General features: G+C 37.9%; 1 protein-coding gene across 1 annotated transcript in view; it reads right to left on the bottom strand.

The window, feature by feature from the left end:
- Nucleotides 1-20,962, bottom strand: part of LOC124360751 (5'-AMP-activated protein kinase subunit gamma-2) — a 436,057-nt gene that overhangs the window by 44,841 nt on the left and 370,254 nt on the right. The window contains exon 6 of the mRNA XM_046814625.1: nt 7,997-8,133. Coding sequence (XP_046670581.1) covers nt 7,997-8,133 — 137 coding nt within the window. The remainder of the gene's footprint in view (nt 1-7,996; nt 8,134-20,962) is intronic.

Genomic DNA, 20,962 nt, shown 5'->3' with positions numbered 1-20,962 from the left:
GATAGTCTATTGTTTTGAGTGCATTCTTGATTTTGTTGGGTATAGGCTGGTTGTGCTCCTGATTATCTATTGTTTTGCGTGCATTCCTGTTTCTCTTGTCTACAAAATGGTTGATCAGTGACAATGCTGATATCAGCCTAGCATGTAATGATTACGACAGTAATCACTGACAGAGTTTAGACAGTGTAAGTATTTATAGCCTCCGGTTTAGATCTAATAGGTATACACATCACTGTGTCAGAACAAGTCTTTATCTACAATTCTGAGTATCCAAAATTCAAATCTCGTAGGGCCCACCCGCAGGGTAAATTATGCTAATACGACGTGAATTTATAATCGTCTACTTGTCGTGCACGTCAGCGGTCAGGCAAGCAAACTCTGCGGGATCTGAGCGGATTGGAACTTGGCCGTGTCAAACCGCGGTAACGTCAAGCCTAAGATCAACTGGTGATCTCAATCACGTCTAAGGAGCCGCCACATTCCCCAGGCCTGCAGGTGAATGTTCTACCACTTATTTAACGTCCTGTAGACTGCAATAGGTAAATAAATTTGGTAGCAACACCATTCTTATTATACCCTGATACAACAGATACATGTCGTTTTTTGTCGTTGTTCAACTTGACAATAACACAAATAAAACAACATTTGTATAAAATATTAATGTTAAAAATAAACTGCCTACTACTTCCTCAATTCATAAATTCTCCAGTACTTTAACTTTAATGCGAATGTTGAGTTTAGCTCCAATTCACCTCCCTCTTACGTGCAGTATCCGAAATCTGTTGCTGTTGCGGACGTGACTCCTGAAATCATGTTCGTCCAAAAACAGTCGGCGACGAAGAACGAAGAAGCTCTTCGTCGAAGATCTGTCGTCTACTGAACGAAAACATTCACCGACTGTTTTTGGATTCCTTCAGACGAACATGACTTCACATTTCAGGAGTCAAGTCTGCAACAGCGTCAGATTTCAGATGCTGCACGTAAGAGGAAGGTGAACTGGATCTAACTCAACATTCGCATTGAACTAACCCTTCCCACCATAGCTGCGTTACGTGTACTTTAACTTGCTGGATTCAATATTTAATCATCCAATAAGTGATAAACGTTTGTAGATAAGTATGACCAACGACATCATATGATCATCCAAGTAATGACAAACGATTAGACATTGAATATTCCGTTGAGGTTTGATATTTAAGAATACGTAATGCGATGGTTACAAACTGCAAATTAGTCGAATTAGGTCAATCGACATAATTAAAACTTTTTTATTAATTACTGACTGTTTCCAAATGCTCAGCCGGATTGCTAGCTTACCCATGCGGAAAGTCCAACAGTCACTATCGAGAATATCGACATGCCACCAGTATCGATCAATGCACTTAAATACAAAATCAGTACCTTTATCAAATCTGTTCAATCAGATTTAATAGAGTGAAATATCACAGTTGATAAGAAGCGATTGGCAAATATATTGATTTCAGAAGATATGCAACATACTACATAAATAGAAAAAGAAAACTGCGTGCACCTACATGTGTGAACATTATACTGCCCCCCCCCCAGCCATCGACATTGAACAATTGATACATTGGTGGTATGTAAACAAACAATTGTTTTCCCTTCAGTGCTTTGTCTGGTTGTCATTGCTGTTTAACTCTAAACCTTTGTCAGCATTTTCAAATAATGACATCCTAAGCAGTCCTTTTAAGATGGATGGAAAATCAGAATTGAGATATTTAGCTGAACACTGGGCACACGCTTCTCCCCAGAAACTACAGAAAATAGAATTAAAATTTAAACCACAATTAATTCTACCATGAAATCGTCAAGGTAATGATATCGCATATACCAGCATCAAAATCAAATCCTAAAAAGTCAAATCTTACCTGAAAATTTTGGCAATCTTTGGAAAATTTTTCTGACTCATGTTGATAAATTTAAAACTACATCCGGATATCCCACGCCAGATAAAGTACAACGCAAAGGAACCACTCAATTTTCAACATAGTTTTCTAATTTCCACACTCCTCAACAAAAGGCTCAAGAACATAAGTCAACTGTTTATTTCCACTGCGAACTACTCTTTGGAGTGGTGATGACAGTTTGTCTATAGCAAAAGAAAAGAATTACTTAGATGTTAAAAAACAAAATGTCATATTTCAAGGGGCTTTTAACCAAAAAGCAGCCAGTGGACTTACAAACGGCCATAATGATGTTTCATCCACTACGAAAGATGTTTAATATAGTTGTGTACTGCCGTTCAGGCTAATATCGTGGCAATGCGACATGTTTGGACATGTTTGCTGCCAATTGGTGCGGGTAAACAGCTGTTGCATCTATCCGGTTAATAGCGATTGTGTCACACGCATATTAACCGACTTGACCGCCCTACAGTTCAGGCCAATATCGTCGTCATGCGACATGTTTGCTGCCAATTGGTGCGGGTAAACAGCTGTTGGATCTATCCGGTTAATAGGGATTGTGTCACACGCATATTAACCGACTTGACTGCCCTACAGTTCAGGCCAATATCGTCGTCATGCGACATGTTTGCTGCCAATTGGTGCGGGTAAACAGCTGTTGCATCTATCCGGTTAATAGCGATTGTGTCACACGCATATTAACCGACTCGACCGCCCTACAGTTCAGGCCAATATCGTCGTCATGCGACATGTTTGCTGCCAATTGGTGCGGGTAAACAGCTGTTGCATCTATCCGGTTAATAGCGATTGTGTCACACGCATATTAACTTGACAACCCTATTGGAAAGCAAAACATAGAAAGTATATTCAGTATATCTATACAAAATGGACTTGATGGAAAACGGTGACATTAAAAATAACTTTAATGTATAAGAAGAGTTAGATTCGTAGAGTTATCTTCTCCATGATCTAGAACTTCAGTAGGATCTCAAAGTTTCTATCCTGAAACTCGCGTCGTTTACTTACGTATGGTAAGCCAATAGAGCATAGCCTTAACCTATATACATAAAGCAAAGTTGAGTTAGTTATACCATTTGTAACACAAGAATGTCTGCACTGATTATAATGATATCTGATTTGTTAGATTCGTGTTTGACCCGTAAAGCAGAATAAATATTAAAACATTGTAAAAGTTCACCGAAAAAATCTGGTAAATAGAAAATGTTTTGTATATAATATTATGATTATAAGAGCCTGTTCAATATAACCAACAGTTCTGTGTAAACATTAATTTGTGACAGCACAACTACATGTTTAATTAATCTAACCACTATTTTTTTACGTTTTTATACTTGAAAGCATAGAGTAAGCTTGGTCGAAACAACACTTATTATTTCAATCTATTTTGCAACTACTGTTGAGCACAGAGCCTAGGTGAAAACTCGAGGATGAGTAACTTTAAACTTAAAGTTAAACTTGAAGTACTTTTAGCAAATTGCATGTACTGTTTGACTACATCTAACATTTCTTCCTGGATAATACAACTGTAATTTACAATTTAAAGTAAATCTAAATTAGAAAATATAAGAATATGTAAATATATAAGGAAAATATACGATTTTATATAAAAAATATATAACTTATTTACGGAGGCATTGCAAGGAGGCCACCCTGTGCCGATATGTACATGTCAGATGCAGGGCCAAATCATTTCCCTTCAGATTGGCAACACTGGTAAGAGGCCATTTAAAATACCATTGGAAGTAACCATACTATAGTAATTATTGTAGAGTAGTTTATTTGTATATATTTTATTTCAGAACTATATTTACGATAGCCTAGAGTACGTACAAATGTACAACAAAGTTGCTTATACTGCTTAATTTGTAACAGACACAATAAAATAACAAAGAACACGAAAGATGGACAGCTACTGTTCTAAACGTGTTTGGAACTTGTTTTAACAAGTTGCCTTTACTTTACAAGTTCTCACCTGTTCCTTCAATTCAATATGCCTTGTCCATGTCAAAAGGTCTTGCTCGAAGCGATCTTCCTCTTTTTAATTCTTAAGTGCATTGGAGTAATAATTTTATCCATTAATATATTACTTCCACCTCCAATGATCAATTATTAATAACATAAAACTATTTACACTACTTTTTAAGTTTCAAAAATCAATCTCTTTCTTATGGTATACAGGATTTGACATCGTAACTAATATTATAAAGGCGAAAGCGACTTTGTTACGCTTTGAAGCGTAAACTATTCAACCGATTGTACTGGAATTTTACATGGACATTCTTAGAGTTCCAGGTTAACATGTAGGTATATTCTTATTTCTAAAATTATGATATTCTAACAATACTAGTAAAATAAGAGGGATAGAAAAACAAGAATCTATCGCGATAAACTGTCAACAGAGCTAATATGCGACATGATGAGCCCAGTGTTGCCAAACAAACTGGCAAAAATAGCACCACAGTTCGTGGTTTCGGCATTCCGAGGTATTTAAAACCTGCAAGAAAAGACGTGTTCCCTTGCAGTATTTTGGTGGCAACTGAAAGATGGACGGCTACTATTCTGGACGTGTTTGGCACTTGTCCGTTTGAGTAATACTTAACACTGCAAACCAAACGAAAATAACTTTGACAGATTTGACATTGAGATCAATATCTGCCAATTATTTGCGAACTGCTCAGATTGACAAGCTCTTCTGGACGTCATTGGAAGTCTGTTGGTAGTGACAAGCAGACGTTATTAGAAATCCGTTCAGAGTGACAAGTTCACCTGGACGTTATTAGAAATCCGTTCAAAGTGACAAGCTCTCCTGGACGTTATTGGAAGTCTGTTGATAGTGACAAGCTCACCTGGACGTTATTAGTAGTCCGTTCAGAGTCAAAAAGCTCACCTGGACGTTATTAGAAATCCGTTCAGAGTGACAAGCTCACCTGGACGTTATTAGAAATCCGTTCAGAGTGACAAGCTCACCTGGACGCTACTGTATTAGAAATCCGTTCAGAGTGAAAAGCGCACCTGGACGTTATTAGAAATCCGTTCAGAGTGACAAAGCTCACCTGGACGTTATTAGAAGTCCGCTCAGAGTGACAAGCTCTCCTGGACGTTATTGGAAATCCGTTCAGAGTGACAAGCTCACCAGGACGTTATTAGAAATCCGTTCAAAGTGACAAACTCTCCTGGACGTTATTAGAAATCCGCTCAGAGTGACAAGCTCATGTGGACGTCATTGGAAGTCCGTTCACAGTGACAAAGCTCTCCTGCACGTCATTGGAAGTCCGTTCACAGTGACAAGCTCACCTGGACGTTACTGTATTAGAAATCCGTTCAGAGTGACAAGCTCTCCTGCACGTCATTGGAAGTCCGTTCACAGTGACAAGCTCTCTTGCACGTCATTATAAGTCCGTTCACAGTGACAAGCTCTCCTGCACGTCATTGGAAGTCCGTTAAAATCTCCTCACTTTTAATGGAGAAACTTTCAAATCTAAAAAAATAGAACCTTTTTCTATTGATGATCTACACATAGTGAAAATCTTGTCTCTGTACAGTTAAATTCTTGTATATATTATTTTGTAGACGGTTCCAAGCTAGGTCTTCAAATTGTAAATAAAATATATATTCTGTCCCAAAGTAATGGAGCACGACAAAAAGACAAATGGTTTTAGTGTTTATTATGCACTTGAGGGAAACAACAAGCGGTTCCAAAAGAGCGGCAGGACCGAAGGTTGCTTATATGTAAACATACTATTTATGTTCAAAAAAATATGAAAACATATCTTACTAAATGATTTGCATATAAATTGTTCATGTGACATCTTGCAAAATTTGGTAAACAATTTGAAGATCACAAGAGGCATTCATGAGACAATAAGGATAAGCAAGTGCTCGAACGTGCAAAGATGCCAAGTCATCCAACAACAAAGGGGGTGGTTTAATACATCCCTGACGTGCTACTCATTTCCTAATAATGTTCTGAATACTAAAGCGTACTGAATACTAAACTTTGAAAATACCACCATACCGTAGTGGTCCCATAGAAGTTTTAAAGTGATTTATTTACAATATAACCGAAACTAAAACAATTAATGTCAACACTAGAGGCTATAAAATGTACTCTTTGAATTAAAAAACCCTTTTTAACTGTGTTTAATTGACGTAGGATATAGGAGCATTTCCACAGCACTGAGTCACGTAATAGCAATTTTTGTTGTACATGAAAAAAAACTTTTAGTTCTACAGAAAGTTACATATGCTGCAATCTCACATAATAAAAGCCATATGATTGTAATCAGTTTGTTTAGGAATTATTTATTCCACGATTGCCTCGTTGCAATCACGATTATCCATAAAACCAATGAAAAAATGTGCCTCAGAAGAAGCTCACTTTTTGCTGTTTTACATCTTCCATTGGAACCTAAACAAGGTATGTACAGAAAAAAAACACCGACGTATTACTTATACTTGGGCACCCCCAGGGTCAGTAACTGCTAATTTCGAGATACGTGTAGGGATGGAAGAATGGACCGATATGTCTACTCGATTACCGAAGATGACTGACTGTTGGAGTGGGCGGAGATCCTTAGTGTCAACAAAGGCTGTTGATAGCTTCGACATGAGGGAGTGCTACCTCTGCCTGCTTTGACTGGACAGGCTGGAAGAGAGCTGGCCTCCTATTCCTCCAAGACATGATGATGACATACTACTGAGATGTTATAGGACCTAGAGCACGGCTATTCCTCTTTACGAGCCTCGACAGGAGGCAGCCCTAATACCAATCTAGCCTTTCACTCCCGTAACAAGCTCAAAGGTCCTTTTAGGACCAAGTGCAATGGTAGGTTTCTCAGCTTCTTATCCTACAAGAGCAACAATAAAATATAAAAATGTTCACTAACACTCAGTCAAATCCTAAAGAGTGACATGCAACAATACTGAATTCGATGTTGCTTATATAGAAATTAAGCATCATGGAACATTTCATGTCTATAGATCAGTATCCGACATAAGACAGAAATGTAATTTTTGAACCCCTTAAATTATTAGACTTCGCTGACGCTCAGCCAATGATTGCGGACCTATTAGGTCTTCTAATTATGCCACTTTGAATGACACAGTATGGTTACACGATGGCTTAACTTAGACGAGGTGTTAATCTAAAATGGAATTTAGTGAACAACTCTCACCTCTGTGAGAGGAGAGACTCTAATACAGCTTGTTAATGAAATTATTCGTAACCACCGGGAAGTGATAGACTAACTCTTGCATCACTATAGGCTGACCGAGCTGGAATATTGAGTTGTACAACTAATCGGAAGTGTGGTGGTGCTGCCCTCAGTAACGCTGTTACACGAAATGACCACCCCAATACCATCCAGCCAATACGGCTGGAGCTAATAACTGGCTGGGTGACGGACGTCATTACGGTACAGCAGGAGCTGTTAGCCAATTCTGAACACAATACTCATTACACGGCACACTATTCATGTCCGACATTTTGGCAGCGTGACGGCCACAAGCGCTGTACAATATAGACAAGGTGGGTGAATCATGTACCTGAGTTTGGCTACCCTACCATTCCGCCATGACAGATTTTTATTTGTCTTTGATTTGGGAATAATTGCAGCATGCTACTTCGAAACCTGCGTCGAAAGATCCTGCTAGACCTCCGACAAACCCGATGGTTGCTCAGGTTAAAGATCATGAATAAATTAGCTCCACGATAAACTGTAAATATACAGGTGTTTTAATTTGAATTACAATACTAACAGATATGGATTGTGGCTGAAGAGCCAGGTAGACTCCCAAGCATCTAGGGTGGGGGGGGAGCTCGGGTGCTTACTCATGAGTAAGCAATAATCTGTAACAATGCCAGTGTATTGTACGTTGTGTAATGCGGCGGGCCCTAATCCTATATACTTGTGTGTGTGGGTGTGATCTGCCTGGGCCTAGCTGCAGAGTCTATTTACTAGTACTATAGGCCCAACACCACATCTTGCAGACCGGTTGGAGTGTACTGTTCCTCACACAGATAAAATTGTAAACTGAAAGCGCAAACTCACCCCTCTGGAGTCCCGGAAGAGTATGGCAGCGTGGTGAGGGTCCAGGCAGGCGTCCGAAGCCCTGTGAGGGGTGGAGACCGCCCCAAGCGACAACCTCCGCCTCTCTACGTCCACAGAGCTCCGCCTCAGGAGAGCACCTGGAACAGAATCTCTCGTCAGTTTGCAATAACAGACTATAGCAATCTCACCATTACTGCAAAGCTCATTAGTCTCCTATAGCTTTCAGGACTTATGTGAAAAAGTCTGCATCCAAATAATTTTCTGTTTCCTAGTGTGAAAGAATTAGTTTCCAACCCAAAAAGACTTCCTAGAATAAATAAATTAGATTAAAACAGGACGTTTTACTAATTACGACTGGTGTGTACGACGAAAAGTGGTTGCTTTTAACATATCTTTAACACACCAGGAGTATACTGTACTACCAGGAGAAGGAGACACAAAGAAGCACCTATCGCAATAAACTGTCAACAGAGCTAATATGTGACATAATGGGCCCAGTGTTGCCAAACAAACTAGCGAGAATAGCACACAGTTCAAAGTGGGTTTCGGCATTCTGGGATATTTAAAACCTACCAGAGAAGATGTTTTTCCTTGCAGTATTTAGGTGGTAACTGAAAGATGGACGGCTACTATTCTGGACGTGTTTGGCACTTGTCCGTTTGGGTAATCTTCAAAATTGCAAACCAGACGTAAACAATCCTGACTTAACGATCAATATCTGCCAATAAATAGCGAACTGTTCATAATAAAAAAAAGCTCTTCTAGGAGTTATCGGAGGTTCGTGCAGGTTGAACTAGGTCTTACGAACCGTTAATAAGTGTAGAAAATTTTAAAGCGGGATCCTGTGTATTGATGAACTGAACAGAGTGAAAATCAGTTCTGTTGTAGTACTCTATATTACAACTGAACTATTCAAAGTGAACAATAATCCTGGTCGTCATTAAAGAACTCTTCCACGAGTTGTTAGAGAACAATACAAATGGAACGAGCCTGCTTATTGTTCACAATAACGATCTTGCCTGTGCCCGACTAATAATAATTGGTGAACGATAAAAGTGAAAAGGTTCTCCTGAGACACATCATTCAGAGTGAACTAGGTATTATGGGAGTTGTAGAAAATTCAAGAGAGAACTGACGTTACAAGGTCTCCTGGACGTTATTGGAAGTCCGTTCAGAGTGACAAGCTCTTCTGCACGTTATTGGAAGTCCGTTCAGAGTGACAAGCTCTCTTGCACGTCATTGAAAGTCCGTTCAGAGTGACAAGCTCTCTTGCACGTCATTGAAAGTCCGTTCAGAGTGACAAGCTCTCTTGCACGTCATTGAAAGTCCGTTCAGAGTGACAAGCTCTCTTGCACGTCATTGAAAGTCCATTCAGTGACAAGCTCTCATGCACATCACTGGAATTTCGTTCACAGTGACAAGCTCTCCAGGAAGTCATTAAGCCCGGATGTAAAAGAACAACCATATCCCGCGAACTAGGTTTTCCTTTCATGTGTGTTTTAGGAGAACTTTTTCAGAGAGTACAAGCTTTCCAAGTTACCAATCTCTCTGAATCCCATACAAACGTTATTAATGAACGAAATTGCCAAAAAAGGTCTCTCGGCCGCTACTGAAGCGCCATTCAGAGAAACAACCTCTTTTGGACTTTGGATGAAGGTCTATTCACAGGAACGAAGTCCTGCTGATCCATAATTAGTGCCATTCAAAGTGAACTAGGTCACCTGTCCTTTACTGATCCACTGCTTGTGTAAAGCCAGCTGAAAGGATAATATAAGGTACAATATTACTTGTATACCTTTATGACATTAAAATGGGGTGATCTAAACTACAGCTTATGGAAGAAACAACTTCTACAAAAAGTAGCTATAATCTAAATTTCGGTTGAATATATTTGCATTTACTTAAATGTAGATTTTAAAATGCGAGTGTTTATATGATCCTAAAATGGAAATTTACATAAGTGAACACCACAGCATATTTCTCATGTCCTCAGGAGCACAAAGGTGATGAATATATATATCAGCACACATACATACTGTATCGCGCTTAGTTCTCACACGCTGTGCGACCGAATAAAATGGAATAACAGTTGTTCTCTCTCGCCGGCACGCCTCTATCAGGAGTCTATTGTGTGCACCAGCTGATAATGTCGTTATGACGTTGCCCACTGTTATTGTACGTCCGTTATCGTTATCCAATACTGTTCACGTGTTCAATCCGTTCTCTTATTTCATACAATTCTTCGTCTATTCAACATGGTTCACAACAATGGAAGCATACAATTGAATAAATATTCACACAGTATTCAATAATGCCAGAATACTCGGCAATATTCACCCCTGATACGAGTACGCGATATCGCGTCTTGAATTCTTAGTAGGCAGATGAAGATTGGATAATAAACTTACTTCAACTACGAGATGATAAATTTGGGATACAATATTTTTAAACTTAGGAACAGTTTTATGATAAGTTTCTAATAAAAGGTTGGCCCTCAAAAATACAAATCACGAATACTTTTCCATTTTTGAGATATTTAAACCACTTTTGTCATGAGTAGAGAAGTTTTCGATTTTTTGTTTCATTTCTAATTGTGTATAACTAAAGGGAGCCACTTCAAAATCTATAGCTGGGAGCGCCACACACAATTAGCTCCTATCATTGATTTGCCAATGGCGCAGTGTAGCGGGTACGGCGGTTATCGCGAGATAACCGAATCAAGCCACGTCGAGCGTGACTGCTGCTTGGATGTGTGATCGCAGAGCGATCTTGTCCTTGCAAGCAGCCCGCCTGCCCGGCCATTGGTGGTGGTTCGGAAGTCACCTTTTAGCCGTTCGTCTCCCAGGTTAAGTGTTACAGAGGGCTTCTAGCCCTAACTTCGCCTGGGAAAATAATTTACTGTATTTGTTTTACTGAATCTAGAACTACCTCAACGTTTTTTTTCCTCTCTCCAATCCGCCGCAATCACTCACATTTAGTAGGGGCTGGGATTTTACATTACTTTGAACTTTCTCTGTACATACCAGGAGTTTGTGAGTTAGCAAAAGTATAAAAATGTTAAAATAGTTGTTTTTATAATAAATAGGTACAACGCATACGGGGAAGACGAAACGTATTACATTATTATTACTCCAATTATTTAGCCTAAAAATGGAAATTTCGCTTTTGTTACTCACTTGTGATTAACGAGAATTCCCGCCCAACAGATAACGTCTACGATGAATTATAGCAGCTAAACAACGATTAATGCCTTCTGCTTTTGAAACAACGGGAACTGCTTGTAAATCATAACCATCCACTGCTCTAATGGGCTGTCAACAAAGTTAATTTATACGCAGTACAACGAGGCAGTGTTGCCAAACAAGTGGACCGAAATATCCCTAAGACTTGTGAAATTTGACATGGCGTGAGGTCAGTTTTCAACGCTGTAAGTAGCGTAGCGCTGCAGTTAGTGTCATACAATGATAAATCACGAATCGTTTATGGATTTGCCCAAAACGGACACGTGGTATTTTGACAACTTGACCTCACTTTAGCAATGATCTCGATTTAGAATTATAGTTTATCATATTAGTAGTTAACTAACAAACATAAACGACCTTTAACACTTTTATAATGACAATAGAAAAAAATATAATTATAATGATGAAGGTGCATTTTACCAGCTTCTTCCTATTGGAAACCAAATGCTTAATTTATGAACAAAGAGTCCAATAATTGAGAAATTTTTATTTTTGTGAGGCCTTTCGTGTACAATGAACACATCATCAGACCCACACAACTGAAATAAAAGTAAAGTAACAATACAAACAATTTAGACTTAAATAAAAACACATGTCATTAAAGATACAAAGAGATAACATTTTAAAGGCCAGGAAGTATGTCTACTGTATATGCAAAATTCGACTGTTTTGAATATAAAGACTTAATTTCAAGATTTAACCAGTTAACTTTAGCATTATGAAGAACTTTTTCTGTGACAGAATTCATTATAGGAATCGATTTTAATAAATGTAGGAAATATTTTGTTTTTCTTACACTTAAAAAAAATTGTGTATCATTAGATGATAACCTTACTTTTTGTTTCAGTTGATGTAGTTTTTTGAGCTGAGAGGACTTCATGAGAGAGATGATGTATTAATTGAACACGAAAGGCCTCACAAAAATAAAAATTCTCAATTATTGGACTGTTTGTTAATAAATTAAGCACATGATAAAGGCGGTTTATTATAGGTTTTTTATTAACATTTTCTCAAGAATATAAAAACAGGAGCACTTTTTCTAACAATATGTATAACAAACGTAATGCGAACTCGGCACAATAATATTAGAAATTAAATTATTAAAGCGTTATTTATGGGAACTAGCATATTTTTTTGAACATAAGGGGTAAAATAATCGTTCAACACTGTTTGAAATATTGTTGGATAACGAAGTACTTGTGACTAATTTTCAAAATAATATATATATATATATATATATATATATATATATATATATTCAAGATACATATAATTAAACATAAATCATTATACATTTATTAATTCAAGGTGTCAATTCTTAACTAAAAACTGTACAAAGTACACAATAAGAAGTGCCACGCATTATAACGTAGGCATATCAAATTATTTAAGCTATGCTATCCAAATCCCTGTACACAAGATTTATAATTAATGTAGAAATACAAATCCACTGACACTAATTTATGTACATAATAATAACTGGACATGTCGAAGGAACAGGTAGATCCGATCAAGTTTGGTTCGACACGTTTTAGTCCAAGAACGGCAGGATTAAAACTTTTTTTAGTCCTAGACATGTATGGTCCGAGAATATTTTCCTATACTATAATTTATAATGTCGTTTAATGTTTGTTTTAGACACCATTATGTAAAACAAATTTTTTCAAAACTTTAAAAATGACAATACAAATATAATTTTACATTAACAAAAACATGATGGCAACTTGTGGAATAGGGTAGATTTCAATTCTCGAACGTAGTAAAATACGACGATGGCAAATGTCTGAAATCCTATTATTCTTTTAAATCATCCATCGCCAATATCAAAACGCAAAAAATAAATAAAATCCTACATTAAGCCATATCTTAAGAGGATTGTAATGTATTTCACTTTGGGAATTTTATGTGTATCGAAACTGTTATTACTGTTGAATCTAATTTTAAGTTACATGCTACTTCTCCAATTATAATGCTTCACCGAATAAGATGTTCTTTTAATGTTTACAAATAATTATTTTATGGATGTTGAGCGCACAATATTGACGCCAGCCATGTTTGAACTTTGGTATTTATGTGACCTTTCCGAATTTTTGTTAATGCTTGTTTAGCTTCATTCGGTTTCCTGAGTTTTCTAAACTAAACTGTGTGTACGGCTGTGTGACTATTCCCATTCAGTTTTATGAATTACGGAAGGCAAAAAAAGTTACACAGACTAATTTAGCATATGATAATTTTGAGTTATCATCGGATAAAACTGTACAGTAATTGAGTTAGTACGCACCCAGTCTACAACATAAACATGGAACAAAATGAGTAATACTACACAAGCACATGCATTAAACAACGGTTCTACACCATGAAGACTTTACTATGTCGTGAAAACAAGTGTAGTAAATTCTACAGTGTTAATAAAAAAGCCGTACCTAGAGTAGACAAAAAAGGAGTGAAATTTCCCACTTTGAACTCGATTTCCCAAAAATTTGATGACCACACACTCGCTTGTTGCAGTACCCTGCTTTTCCCTAGTTCCCAGATAACCAGCAATGGGAATTGCTTTCTTAATAAGAGAAAACGACTAGTGCACACTATCTCAGACAGTAAAAGAGCTTTAGTACGCAATCAACATTTTCATCCTTCGTTCGTATAGGAGTAATTAAGTGATAAAATACACCAACCAGTGTTCAACAATAACTACGTGATCAAACTCTACAACCCAACTTTTATAAAATACTACAGGCCTACAATTTCGATTCTCCACCCACCGTTTGTAGGTAATTAATTAAGCCAAAAACATCCATCATATAACTTAATGGATTAAGGGATACAAGTCTCCCAACTCTGAACATGGTTAGAAACCTAACACTAAAAAAGTGTACTAAATTGTTCAGATTTTAACCGTGGAGTAAGGTTGACAAACATTGGGTGCAATGGAAGGAAATCTATGTGATAGGCGTATCTTAGTAAGTAACTTTAACGAACTGAGAATTAACTACAAGCACGGCAGCCGTACAATGGATAGTCTGTCTTAAAGACGGAGACTTTACTTTTTATAAAAAGATAAGTGACTGTGCGTGTTAATTTAAGAACGATATGGGCGAAAACTACAATTAAACTGTAAGACTAAGGTAAATATATAACTACAGTATGTATAAACTAGCAACAAACATAGATTTAATGTCTTGGAGCTATATTTACACCTCTACACCATAGCAGCTACTGAACTGTGTGTATACACATACATCCAGTATCGTGTCGGGTGGTGGATTCCATTTATTGACGTTTTCACTGACATTTTCACCGGAAATGAGACCAGATCAATCTTGTTACCTAGCTCGCATTTGTTTACCACCGTTCGGATTAATTAGTTGAAATGTTATTCTGACAGGCTAACTGGTAGTTATTAAATACATAAACACGTCTTTTTAAAACTAAGTTCTCGTCAAATATAAACCCATTTATTTTCAGCTCTTAATCTAGTGAATCTTTGTTTCGTAAAATGTTGGTTGTAGAAAAACATTATTTTTTACAACCAAAGTTTTTTTTTGTTACGAATCCAAAAGAAGAATCGGAAATCATGACAAAAGGGTATTTACTGGAACACTAGAAACAAATTAGGAAATTGTACTTGGGGAAAATGTTAACGTCACATTCGGCCTATTAACACAAATGCACGGTGTTCAGATGAATGTAACGTATCATGTCTTCGAGAAGCTCCTGCAACTCTGGTGTATCAGGCCTTTCAAGGCCTTCACTAAAATATTCTTAAAGGGTTTCAAATTTGGCCTCGGAATCAGTTCATTGATAGTTCTATGCTTCTTTCAGTAAATGTTCTATTCTTCAACCTCTCTATCATTCACCCCCAAAATCCAAGTAAGTTTTAAACTTCTGATGATGATTTTCAACCCTGACGTGTTTACTTTATGTACAACCGAGCATCTTGCTAGAGATTATGTATCTTTCTGGTCCTTACATAGCGAAAAAATATTAAATTTGACAGCCAATACGTGCAGTTAAGATTTATTGATTTGTCTCGGCTTCTGCTTTAATAATCCATGAGAGATGATATCTGTCCAGTGATACAAAAATCAGTAACACACTACGTTTCGAGATCTGCAATCTGATCTCTTCTTCAGGTAAATAACTAACCTAACACTTCTTTGTTTGAAGTTTATCTTTGACGATGGAAGGATTGTGAAGGGAACAGGATTTTCCCCGGGCATTTGCCATCGTTCAGTGAAACAAAAAATCTACTGACACTACGTTTCGAGATCTGCAATCTGATCTCTTCTTCGGGTAAATAACTAACCTAACACACAATTACAAACTAGGTTAAAATATACAAATCATACCAGAGCGTTGTGATACGCGTAAGTCGGGAATCACAACCACCATGTTGTGTGTCAACTTCACTAACTCTAAAAAATGCACTTAATAAAACAAATTAAGTGCCAACACTTCAAACAGAGGAATAATATCAGTGTTAACGAGGAAGATTGCATCACACAGATCGATATCAAGATGTTGATGGTGATATACAGAGAGCCTCGCACGAACAACACAGTCTCCTCAACACTTGTTTCATATTGGTTCAAACACACTGCTATCTGTATCTGAATCGTGTAAATGACCATTCTCCGTGTTAAATACAAGAAACAGCTACACCTTCTGCCTCAGCAACTTCCACTTTCTGCACTAATTGTTGTTAATTCAACAATTGTTAAGCTGGCAATTTATCCGCATTTAGATGCTACAAATGTGTACTCGAAAATTGGACCGAACCATTGTAACAAAGATAAATGCAAAAAACTGAAGGATGTGACAGAACGTAATGAAAGAGTTATCGCATAGACGGATGGATTGCCATTTGACTTTTTCCACTCCAAAATCAAAAGCGTTCTTCTTTTGGACAAAGAGAAACCTATACACCAACCAAGTTTCAATTCTACAAGGCTTTTTTTATCATAAATTAACGCACATGCGCAAAAATCAATAGAATTATTCCTTCGAACAAAGAGGAAACTGTAACAAGTAAAAAGTCTCTAATGAAGACTTATGACACAGACATACAGACAGAAAACTGATTATGCTTTAACCATTTGACCCCCAAAATAAATTCCTGGGACTAAAAGGAACCTATATATCAAATCTCTAATGAAGAAATCACTCAGACAGACGAACTGATTATGCTTTAACCTTTAGATCCCAAAATCAATTGCCATTCGACCTTTTGACTCCAAAATCAAAAGCGTTTTTCTTCGATCATCTTCGAACCAAACATCGAACATCTTGAAACTCTTCGAACCAAGTTTCAATTCTATAAGGCTATTTTTATCAAAAGGTAAAGCACATTCACACATACGAATGGACTACCTTTTCACCCTTTCACCCCAAAATGAAGAGTTTTGCTTGGACTAAGTGGAACCTATGTACCAAGTAACAAGTTTCTTGGGCTTTCCTATCAAGGGTGTATCACTCAGACGGCCAGACAACGATTTTAAGATGACCAGTCATGGCCTAATAAATGTTGGTTCCTAGAAATACTCTTGCCAGACAGAACGTCACTTCTACAAACGCTTGATTGTGTCATACGTTTCCTCGGAGTCAATGAGAGCCACAAGACGTGTAAACACAATAAGAAACAATTGGAAGGACGTGGTGCTAACCAATTTATAGCAACAGTTGTTCCCTCAATCACCGCAACGGGGAATCGCTGTTAGACCTCGCCGCGTCGTCCACAGCTGGCCCTGTCTGGCGAGAGACTTGCATCATTTGTTTGTGTTACTTGTGTCCACTTCTAGTCTCATCCACTCATGAGTCGTCGTCTCTCATGTCTATTTTTATCCCCAACTTGATGTTGTCCCTTCACCAGTTTGTCTGCCAGGCCTCTGGAGGACGAAACGATTTATCTTCCTTGTCGTGTGACGAGATCAATGAAATCCACTAGAAATTTTATGAATGTCAAAATTAAGTTTTGAGAAGGTTAGTCTTGTGCTAAATTGTGCTGAAATATGAATTTAAACTATGGTTCTAGATACTTTCTGCGTAGTCATATATGACTTAGGTGAAAAATGCAATCTCCCGATCATGTACACCTTCCTAAAATTTTGAACTTTAGGGCTGGTGTCACCAGTGTATTACCCTTGGTCTTTTCTGTAGAGGTAATCGTTCGTGCAGTTTTTTCAACTTTCGCAAAGTATGAATTGAAGAACTCAGCGTTCACTTTTTAAGAGTTCCCGACTTTAAGCTTGACTCCTGATAATCGAAAAATCTTAAATATACCTTTTCTCTTCCAACCTAATATCCAAATGCTACGCAGGGTACAGCAAATTGCTAGACAACCATGGATATAAATTTTCCGGTAAAATTGAGGAAGTGGAATCGATTTTTAACAGGAAAATATTTTTTTCACTTCAATCACTTTAAAAATTTTTCCAGAAAACATTAAAAAATTATCACACAGAAAAAGACAGAAATTACAAGTACTTAAAAGAGAATATCTACGCAATTTTGCATAAAAACGGCAGAAGAACAAATATACAATTATTTTATTCATAAATTATAAATTTGCCCTCTGACATTACTTAATTTTTCTACATTACGACGCGTTTCGTCAACACTGTGACACCTTCAAAGTTTTCACATTAAGTACATGAGTTATAGTTTAACGGAGTGACGTGTTTTATTTATTTATTTTTGACTCCAAGAAATCATACTTTTTAATTAAAAACTGTTAAAGAAAATTACATGCCTTTATATATTTTTCATAAGGAAATAACGTTTTATTTGTTAACGAGAAACATTTCATTCCCTCCGGTCATCTTTTATATATATACTGTAAAAGTTCACATAATATCTTGGAACTGTTTTCCCTTGGGGCACATTGTGGGATACCTAAAAGATTTACTTTAAATTCCAACTATTCATCGTGGAATAATTAAAAATATATAATTTTTCTGTCTTCAGAAATGATGTCACAATGGGCTGTAACAAAAAACTTCTTAAAAATTAAAAATATAAAAGATATATTGCGTCAACTTAGAAGTTATATTAATTGTTGAACCACTTAGCATTTTCGTCTAGAAGTAAATCACTATGGACTTAAACAACTGATCAATTTTAAGAAAGAAATTAAACTAACTAGAACGATGTTTATGGTTAATGAAACTAAACCCGGCACTCGCACTAATCTTGTGATTGGTATTCTATTCAGTTTCCCTCAGACCCGACTAAGCCACACTGCGCGCACTCATGCCTGTATATGAGATACACTTCAAAGCCGGCCTCCGCAACGCTCATTCCACTCATCCTCTGAGTTATTAAAGCTGGCTGGCTGCGACCAGAATATCACTCCTGCCCGCCACAGGATCTCGTTTTTGAACTCATTCCATTCATCCTCTGAGTTATTAAAGCTCGCTGCGGACAGAATATCACTCCTGCCCGCCACAGGATCTCGTTTTTGAACTCATTCCATTCATCCTCTGAGTTATTAAAGCTCGCTGCGGACAGAATATCACTCCTGCCCGCCACAGGATCTCGTTTTTCTGCTCATTCTACTCATCCTCTGAGTTATTAAAGCTGGCTGCGACCAGAATATCACTCCTGCCCGCCACAGGATCTCGTTTTTGAACTCATTCCACTCATCCTCTGAGTTATTAAAGCTGGCTGCGACCAGAATATCACTCCTGCCCGCCACAGGATCTCGTTTTTGAACTCATTCCATTCATCCTCTGAGTTATTAAAGCTGGCTGCGACCAGAATATCACTACTGCCCGCCACAGGATCTCGTTTTTCTGCTCATTCCATTCATCCTCTGAGTTATTAAAGCTGGCTGCGACCAGAATATCACTCCTGCCCGCCACAGGATCTCGTTTTTCTGCTCATTCCACTCATCCTCTGAGTTATTAAAGCTGGCTGCGACCAGAATATCACTGATACCCGTCACAGGATCTCGTTTTTCTGCTCATTCCACTCATCCTCTGAGTTATTAAAGCTGGCTGCGGACAGAATATCACTACTGCCCGCCACAGGATCTCGTTTTTTCTGCTCATTCCACTCATCCTCTGAGTTATTAAAGCTGGCTGCGACCAGAATATCACTCCTGCCCGCCACAGGATCTCGTTTTTCTGCTCATTCCACTCATCCTCTGAGTTATTAAAGCTGGCTGCGACCAGAATATCACTCCTGCCCGCCACAGGATCTCGTTTTTCTGCTCATTCCACTCATCCTCTGAGTTATTAAAGCTGGCTGCGACCAGAATATCACTCCTGCCCGCCACAGGATCTCGTTTTTCTGCTCATTCCACTCATCCTCTGAGTTATTAAAGCTGGCTGCGACCAGAATATCACTCCTGCCCGCCACAGGATCTCGTTTTTCTGCTCATTCCACTCATCCTCTGAGTTATTAAAGCTGGCTGCGACCAGAATATCACTCCTGCCCGCCACAGGATCTCGTTTTTGAACTCATTCCATTCATCCTCTGAGTTATTAAAGCTGGCTGCGGACAGAATATCACTACTGCCCGCCACAGGATCTCGTTTTTCAGCTCATTTCACTCATCCTCCGAGTTATTAAAGCTGGCTGCGGACAGAATATCACTACTGCCCGCCACAGGATCTCGTTTTTTCAGCTCATCCCCAATCATCACTGGCGGACTATGGCACAATTTTAAGAAGATCTTCGTAGATCCCTAATAAATACTATAAACGTCTGTATTGCAAAAATAACAATACAATCATTGTATCGCAATCGTCAATTTAATTGAATACAACTACTATTTTGGCATTATTTCCAGTACACCATTAATACATTGTTATTACACTCGGAATCTAATTCTATGATATTCTTAGAATGTAACAAGATTTGTAAATAGAATAATAAGATTGTAAACCCACAATTTTGTGTTATTATTTAAACAACGTGGAATGGTAGAAAACGATTATTTTAAATCTGATCTATTAACCACTTCTAGAAGTTGTTGTCCACATCTTCCCAACACACCTTTACTAGCAACTTTTAGTAGCAGAAGAAGTCGATCAACCATTTCTACCTTCCATGAAATGTGAAATGGTGGTATTTGGCTACTCCTATAACAAAATATATTTTACTGGATATTCTACTTGTACATACAACCGTGTATGGATTAAGGATGAGTGTAATGCATTAAGGATGAGCGTGATGTAACAGATGACGCATGTGTAGGCATTTAAGTCAAAGATCGCCGTGCATGGCAAATGTCATCAAGATTAATACCCTTGTGACCAACTGCAACCAGAAAGAGAATTCCTAATAGTAATCAACTAAACTTACGGATCTTTATATTTTACAGGAATTAACTTTACACGGTGTCACGTCGAAGTTTAACTATATACAGGATCTGCAGGTAAAATTGTCAACCTAGCCCCAAAATCTTAAAAACGAAATGCTATTACAAGACCACTTTTGCAATTAATTCGGCTGCACAATTCTTCCAGCATTTTATACGAATGGTTTAAAGCTGCCTTGGTCTGCTGGATAGCGTCTGCTACAAGCACAATGCCTGGCAGGTCGCTTGCGTCTGAGGTTGCTAGCAGCTGGTAATTAAGCCGTAGATGGCGACTTCCTCACTGAAGAACACAGTGAGGGCGGCCAGCTGCGCTGCGGTCTCCGCCAGGATGACAGATGTTGCGCTGGGCGGGGTCGTCTGCCTTCATTTCCGTATTGGCGGCCGGACACACCTCTTGGGCAGG

The sequence above is a fragment of the Homalodisca vitripennis genome, chromosome 4 (genome assembly GCF_021130785.1).
Source record: "Homalodisca vitripennis isolate AUS2020 chromosome 4, UT_GWSS_2.1, whole genome shotgun sequence".
In the NCBI taxonomy this organism is placed as follows: domain Eukaryota; kingdom Metazoa; phylum Arthropoda; class Insecta; order Hemiptera; family Cicadellidae; genus Homalodisca; species Homalodisca vitripennis.
Note: the sequence above shows the minus strand (reverse complement) of the source record. Positions and strands in the feature narration are given on the sequence as shown.